We start from the raw sequence: 8494 nt of genomic DNA on the forward strand, positions 1-8494 counted from the left end.
CTTTTCCTTTTACCCTAAAAATCAACCATTTGGCATTCAGCTTGGTTTTTAATTATGAAGAAATGTGAAGATCCCTTGACCTTCCCAAGCTTGAGCTGTAACTATCTTCGTACACATGGAAGCACGAAGCCATCCTGGACTTTTTTCCACAGTTACTAACACTAAACGTCTTCATGTTGTGAAATATACATATATTGCAATGGTGTTATTTATTTATTTATTTATTGTGATGGTATCTTTTATTTTATTTTTTTTCAGTGTTCCAAAATTCATTGTTTATGATGGTATCTTTTAAACCCAGGTTTTTAGTGTTCCCCAGTTCTGTTATTTTTAGAGAGTGGGAATGAACCAAATTGGAAAAAATATATATATTAATACATCTTTCGGATAATTTTTAAAGATGTGTGCCCATTTATTTTAATATGCCATGGTGAATGCTCTGTGAATTTGTTTCTAGGTCAAATGGAGCTTTCCCAGAGTACCGGTCATCTGATGACACCACCCATTTCTCCAGCCATGGCAAGCCGAGGAAGTGTCATTAACCAGGGGCCAATGGTGGGGAGACCTCCAAGTGTGGGCCCCGTCCTGTCAGCCACATCACACTGCTCAACATTCCCAGAGTCCATTTATTCTACCCACCCTCAAGCCAACCATGACTTTTATGGGACCAACTCTAACTATCAGACTGTGTTTAGGGCACAGCCTCACCCCCCATCAGCACTCTACCCTCATCGTCCTGAGCATGGTCGATGCATGGCCTGGAGTGAACAGCAGCTTTCTAGAGACTTCTTCAGTGGCAGCTATGCTGGGTCTCCATATAATTCTCGACCACCTTCCAGCTATGGACCATCCTCACACAGCCAAGATACACACAATATGCAGTTTTTAAACACAGGAAGCTTCAATTTCCTAGGCAACACAGGGGCTGCCAGCTGTCAAGGAACAACATTGCCTCCTAGTTCACCTAACGGTATTGAAATTTTTAAAGAATCTTTCTGGGTTTTGAGATGGCAAGAAGGCAAAAATCAGACATTGAGCTCTACATCTGCTGAGCAGCATGTCATCCCATGTGAAGTTTCTAAAGCTCATGGAATTTTAGACATGTGGAGCTCATTTCTTCCACATATAAACATGTCCCTAATTCCTGTGGTTTCTTAAAGTTGCCCTTCTAAATGCCACAAATGATGAAAAAGAACTATGTCAAACTATTTGAGATCTCCCTTAATAAGTCCAAGAGAAGAATGTTTTGTCCCTTGAAAATATTTCTAGTGAATAATGTTTCTTCTGGAGAATTAGCAGCAGATCTTACAACTTAGGACCCAAACAATGCCCCTGTTAATCTGATGAAACACTTAAAAGTTTAGGGAGTTGGAAAGATCTGTAGACTTCCTCAGCCCCCAAAGAAGGCTCAGTGTCCTCTCTAAGTGTAGGCCAGTCCTTCTTCCAGAAACCTAAATCTGTGGATAAAATTGGTATTCGACAAGTAGTGTAGTCTTTGTGAGAGGTTAGTCGTGCTTTCTTTGTTTATAGGAAGATCCTGTTAATTTAGAAGAGGAAAATATATGAAAGAGGTGTAGTCTTATATCTGAAAATTAGCAATAGGATAACTCCTTTGTATTTTAAAAAAAAAACCAGCATAGTGAACCATATCCATATACAAGCAAGGATCCAACTCTTTAGTAAATGGAGATGTGAATGTAATACCATGGTATCTTTAGGGTTCTATTCTATTATCTTGTCCCTTTTTTCCTTCCTGGAATATTCTCTGTAGTAAGTGAAGAGTACATTCTTGACATTTTCTGTTATAGGATACTATGGAAGCAACATAAACTACCCAGAGCCTCATAGACTTGGATCAATGGTGAATCAGCATGTTTCCGTCATCAGCAGTGTTCGCTCACTGCCTCCCTACAGTGACATCCACGATCCACTTAACATTTTAGATGACAGTAGTAGAAAGCAGACCAGCTCATTTTATGCAGACACATCACCTTCAATTGCCTGTCGAACTCCAGTAGTAGGTAAATTATTTTAGTAGTTCCTGAAAACATTTTTAAAAAGCTGTGAACCTCAGGTATGTAGTTTTACTTTGGAGGGTGACTGTTGGGGTGAACCGGGCCCTCATGTTCCCACGGGTGACCTATCACTTTGGATCTGAAGTCTTATTTTTGTATTAGTAACAGTCTTCCCAGTTCCCAGTATATATGTCACTGCACAACCTAGTGCTAAATCTGTTATTCTTTCAAAAGCTGACACCTCTTATGTTTGCAAAAAATAAATCTAATCCATCAGATGCAGTTTGAAAGACTTTAAGTTTTACAAGGGCAGGAATGATGTCTTTTTCTCACTCTCTCTTGTTCACTGTTGGACCCAAGGGCAGTGCCAAGAGGTGTCTTTGGACCCCATAATCACCAGCAGTACCCCAAAAGCCACTCCAGGTTTAAAACAGTGGTGATTTGTGATAAAGGTTACTGTCATTTTCTCAATTAAACGTAAAATGGGATTAGACAGCTCTGTAGAAAAAATGTTATTTTTATTGTTCTGCTACATACAGTTTAAGTAAAAATGAGCAAAACTGTGTGTTTGCAATGAAGTCCCCTAGCATCTTCTTGCAACCAGGTTGCTCCCCCTGTGAAAACTCTGTGACATACTAGATGCGTCAGCAGTACCCGCCAAGTGTCTGCCACAGAGTAGGAACTCCATACATCAGTGCGTTGAAAAAAAGGGGTAAAATATATATGTGGATATATATATATATGGATAGATTTAGTTATAATATAAATATATAATATATATTTATAAATATATTTATATATATTTACTTATATATAATATATATATTATATATATAAATATATATATGGATAGATTTAGTTTCCCATAGCACAAGTATAGTTGCATGTAAGTATCGAGGCAGAGTGTTAATGCTTATATGCAATGGTTGAAATCTTCCAGTGGAATAGATTTCAAGCTAGCATAAGTCAAGAGCATTGACACCCAACTGAAGCATAAGGGAAGATGAGATAAATTCCATCTCTCTCCTTTCAGTGTGCTTTTCCAATAACTCAATAGGAAGCACTTCTTCCTTTTCCGTGACCATCACAGATGCTCCCTGAGCAGAGTTTAGCAGCTCATCTAATGCTATCTGCAGATGGTCATTGCTTCTAGGTTACTCTAATGAAGCAGAAAATTCCACTTCAGGAAGTTTCCTCACCATGAGACTAAAACGTACCGTGTTGCTATTGTTACTATTAGTTCTGTTTACTCGTAGAGATAGTGGAAGCTTTGCTGGAACATAGCTTGGGTGTAGGATGGATTCTAAGCTTTAGTTGTCAGAGATGGCTTACAGGTAAATAGCAAAGAGGGCTTCTGAGTGAAAAGAGGGACTAGAGTAAGAGGTAAGGAGTGCAAGGGAAGTTAGGACCCACTGTCTGTTTCCTTAGTTATAAAGACTGGTTTTCAGGGACAGAACAGGTAGTTAGAAAAATGAGATAAACAGCAACGAGAAGCCAGCAACCATACATGAAGGAAATGTAGTGTCAGGGAGCAAGTTGGTCAAATTCTTGAGAATCTACTACTATGTACCAAACTTCATTATAGACATGAGTTTATAGCGGTGATTGGGATGGAGTTCTTTCTATAAGAAGTTTACATTCTAGTAAGGAGAGATAAGACAGTAGATACATAGAAAAATGCATTAAAAAAGATAATGATGGATACTCTGAAGTCAGTTAAGTAGGGTAAAATGGCAAATAGTTATGGAGAAACTGCTTGTGGTAACATAGTTGGGAAAAGAATCCTGAAGCAGAGACATTGGAGTTGAAAGCTGAGTAATGAGGAAGCATTGACATGAAGACCTGATGGTGGAGTTCTAGGCAGAAGAAGTAATAAGTGCATAGTCTCCGGAAGGAGAATGAGGAAAATTCAGTGTGCAGAAAGAAGGCCAGTGTGTTTTGAGCATAGTGAATGAAAACAGCAGAGTAAAATAAATCAGCGGACAGAGACGAGTAGTGCAATTGCTGAGTCATGGGTAGACCACATACTCTTTATTCATTCATCTGTCAATGGACATCTGGGCTCTTTCCATATTTTGGTTATTGTGGACAATGCTGCTATTAACATTGGGGTGCAGGTGCCCCTTCAAATCACTATGTTTTTATCCTTTGGATAAATACCTAATAGTGCAATTGCTGGGTCATAGGGTAGCCCTATTTTTAACTTTTTGAGGAACTTCCATTCTGTTTCCAAAGTGGCTGTACAAGCTTGCATTCCACCAACAGTGTAAGAAAGATCCTCTTTCTTCACATCCTTGTCAACATCTATTTTTTTCCCAAGTTGTTAATTTTAGCAGTTAATTCTGACTGGTGTGAAGTGGTATCTCATTGTGGCTTTGATTTGTATTTCCCTGATGCCAAGCGATGTTAAGCATTGTTTCATGTGTCTGTTGGCCATTTGTATGTCTTTTTTGGAGGAATGTCTGTTCATGTCTTCTGCCCATTTCTTTAAAAAAATTAATATTTTATTTATTTATTTGACAGAGAAAGAGAGAGATCACAAGTAAGCAGAGAGGTAGGCAGAGAGAGAAGGAGGAAGCAGGCTCCCTGCTGAGCAGAGAGCCTGATTCAGGGCTCGATCCCAGGACCCTGAGACCATGACCTGATCTGAAGGCAGAGGCTTTAACTCACTGAGCCACCCAGGCGACCCTTTCTGCCCATTTCTTGACTGGATTATCTGGGTGTTGAGTTTGATGAGTTATTTATAGATTTTGGATATTAGCCCTTCATCTGATAAGACATTTACAAATATCTTCTCCCATTCTGTAGATTGTCTTTTAGCTTTGTGGACTGTTTCCTTTGCTGTTGAAAAGTTTTTCATCTTGATAAAGTCCCAATAGTTCGTTTTTGCTTTTGTTTCCCTTGTCTTTGGAGACATGTCTAGCAATAAGTTACTGCTTCCAAGGTCACAGAGGTTGCTGCCTCTGTTCTCTGGGATTTTGATGGATTCCTTTCTCACATTAGGTCTTTCATCAATTTTGAGTCTATTTTTGTGTATGGTGTGAGAAATCGGTGAAGATGGTGGTTTGAACAATAGAAGAAGTGTGGATGGAAAGAGGAGGTAGATTTGGGATCTATTTGGGTGATAAGGTTGTCTCAATTTAAGTTTGAAATTGAGTTTCCTTTGTGAACTGTGCAGAAGAAAAAAACAATTTCTGGGAAGATATCATAGATATGTGTGATAAATGCAAAAATAAATACAGATGCTTAGAGTGAGTGGCACTTGCAAAGAAACAATATCAAAAATGTTTTGTAGTCAGTATTCAATTGGTGATTATATTTTCCCTTACAGCATCCAGCTTGCAAACACCAATTCCTTCCTCCTCATCTCAGTGTATGTATGGAACTTCCAATCAGTATCCAGCTCAAGAGACCCTGGATTCCCATGGAACGAATGGTAGAGAAATGGTGTCTTCTTTACCACCCATCAATACTGTGTTCATGGGAACAGCAGCTGGAGGCACTTAAAACCAACAATGTTGGGTGGGGAATGAAACCAAAAATCTCTACTGCTCAAATATTATTCACTCAGATTGCCATCATGGTAAAGAAAATGGAATATACAGTGACAGGACATTGTTTTTCAAGTCACTGATACAAAACTGTGGAGAACTCCTTAATGAGTGGAGATATTTGCAGACTTTGCCTTGCACACAAATGGTTTAAAATGTGATCTCATTATTAATTATAGTTTCAAACATTATCATTGGAACCAGTAGTGCTTTGAAGATGCAAACATTTCAGCTATGAAGATTTAATATTTTGCTTCCTAATTTATTGAAAATCTATGTGCTCTTTCATCTTTGGTCTATAAGGGGAATATATTTAATGCCTTAAAATAAATTTAATTTATTAGGGTCTCAGAATCACTGTTTACTATCCCTTATTTGACCAAAAGTCAAATGTGTATGTTCTACCTCCTATGGAAATGTTTACAGGGTCAAGACTTAATTAAGTTCATTCTAGACCAAAGTTGCTTGACTTTCAATCCTGGGCATTAGAGTGATGATTTCTGTTACATAGCAATATGTCAATTCTATATAACTGACTGGAGATTATAAATGCTTTCCCTCTTTATTTAAGAGAGATAAGAAGAAATGAAAGAAATAAAGTATGAAAATATTTTTAAAGGCTTGATCTCTCTCAGAGCTGTTACTGTTTCTGAAGAATGCTTAGGATTTGCTGGCAAAGCTCCTTTGGCTATTAAATTTAAGACTATAGTTGGTTGGTCAAAACATCAGAATTCAAGAATATTTACAAATCATATCCATGCATATAAATATAAGGAAACTATTTGAACTTCTACAGATTTGGAAGCAGTCTTTCATCAAGTACTTGGCTTAGAAACTGAGAGTGAATGAGTGTTCAGGGGTCATTTGAATACAAAGGGAAATTCAGAAGTGAGGAATTCATTCCATATGAGTTAATAGAATTTGATACACCATCTATCTAGCTTTATTTCTTTTTCTTTATTATATGTCTCAGCTGAGAAATCTGTTGTAAGATCATGGCCTGTAATGGCAAACCTCTGTTAACTTCACAGCCTTTTCCTATACTCTCACGACAGGCCTTAGATTATTTGTGTCAGGGACTGGGTTGTACTGTGATCTCTGGGTACATTTTTAAAGGATTTGTAAGCCCCAAATACCCATTATACATCATGATGTAATTTGGTGAAGACAAACTGTGGAATTGTTTTTAGCAAGCAATAAACAATGAATTGTGGACTTGCCAGAGTGTTGCTGCCCTTTGCTCAGTAGCGTGCTTAGTAGCGTGTAGTTTATGAGCTAATTAATTGAGCAGAAAAATTTTGCAACAGTAACAAATCATGAGAAATAGCCATAAATGTTATATTATTTGCTGTAGTAAAATCGTTAGAGTACAAAAGGGAGTGAAATGAATAAGGGCTTGGACTGAAGGAAAGAACGAAACAGCTTTAAGAAATGTTTGGACAGAAGTCTTGAAAATTAAGAACAAAATTTCCATTGTATAGTAATTAAATATATATTCAGCATCTGTTTTGTGGAGACACACTGGAAAATGCAAATTGAAAATGATGAAAATTAAAATACAAAGACAGTAAAAAAAAAAACACCTCTGCCAATACCTTTACTAAATTCTGATGTAATGATGAAGGCTGAGATGATAGGAAATGGAAACTCACAGAAGATTTTTGAGTAAAAAGCAGTATGGAGAAAGCGATGTTTAAGAAACAGCCAGCAGCAGCTGGAAAGGGAAATAGACCAGAAAGAAGAGGAACTAGCCCAATGGCTATTTTGGAGGCTGTTTCTCTCATCCAGATGTCCCACAGAGAAGCGCCGAGACTACATGGAAGCTAGTGAAAGGAGCAGGAGAAAGAAGGCCAAGCATCATTCCAAAGAGGCATGAACATCATTTAGTACAATCAAAGACTGGCGACTGACTAGATAGAAGGGATTAAAAAGCAGTATGTTAGTAGTGGCTCTAAAGTTTTCCTTAACCCTACTTGCAGAGCATTACAGTGTAAATAGCTGACTATAGATTGATAGCCTCTTTGTAGATGATGAAAAATGATCTGGAGCAGAGAGTGTGCAGAAGACATGTGAACATTGTCTCTGGGCTTCGTGTGCTCCTGGCTGATGATAAGGTGCTAAATTATGACATCAGGAAGACTAACTTGCTATTTTCCCCATGCAGCGGTACTTGAGTTTATTTCTATTAGATGTATAATAATTTTCTCAGAGTGGGCACTATTGGCTTTAGGGCAGAACAGTTCTCTGTTTTACAGGACTGTTCTGTATACTGGACAAGATTGAGTATCTCCATCCCTCAAACACTAAATACCAAAGCAGTCTCCTCACCCAGCCTTGTGACCATTAACAACATCTTCCATATTTCCAAATGCCGCTGGAGAAGCAGTACCAGTCATGCATGAATTAGAAGAATTTGAGAATTGTTTCTTTCATGAATCTAAAGTTTGGATGCTCAAGGCATTGTCGGCTACTCTTTAGGTTAATTTTAATATAGTTAAAGAATCTTGCCTAACTTTTTAGTGTTTCTGGTTTTTTTTTTAAAGATTTTTATTTATTTATTTGACAGACAGAGATCACAAGTAGGCAGAGAGGCAGACAGAGAGAGGAAGGGAAGTGGGCTCCCCGCTGAGCAGAGACCCTGACATGGGACTCGATCCCAGGATCCTGGGATCATGACCCGAGCCGAAGGCAGAGGCCTCAACCCACTGAGCCACCCAGGCACCCCATTGTTTCTGTTTTTAAAAGTAAATAAATGATTCTTCAATTAATTTTTAGAAGTTGTGGAGTATCAGTTATAAAGAAGTGACCTGTTCAGCTCATGCTTATGGGAAGTCCAAAATTAAGGTTGGAAATAAAAAAGTTAGAGGTTTATAAATTCAATTCTTGGGGTACTACCTTTCAAATCTTGTGTTATAGCAGTTATAATAG

General features: G+C 38.0%; 1 protein-coding gene across 1 annotated transcript in view; it reads left to right on the forward strand.

Annotated features, from left to right (window-relative positions):
• The window catches only part of RFX6 (regulatory factor X6), a 58337-nt gene extending 52040 nt beyond the window's left edge, over nt 1-6297 (forward strand). The window contains exons 17-19 of the mRNA XM_047734168.1: nt 458-970; nt 1809-2021; nt 5347-6297. Of these exons, the coding sequence (XP_047590124.1) occupies nt 458-970; nt 1809-2021; nt 5347-5522 (902 nt within the window). The 3' untranslated portion in view covers nt 5523-6297. The remainder of the gene's footprint in view (nt 1-457; nt 971-1808; nt 2022-5346) is intronic.
• The last annotated feature ends 2197 nt before the right edge of the window (nt 6298-8494 follow it).

This window comes from Lutra lutra, chromosome 6 (genome assembly GCF_902655055.1).
Source record: "Lutra lutra chromosome 6, mLutLut1.2, whole genome shotgun sequence".
NCBI lineage: Eukaryota > Metazoa > Chordata > Mammalia > Carnivora > Mustelidae > Lutra > Lutra lutra.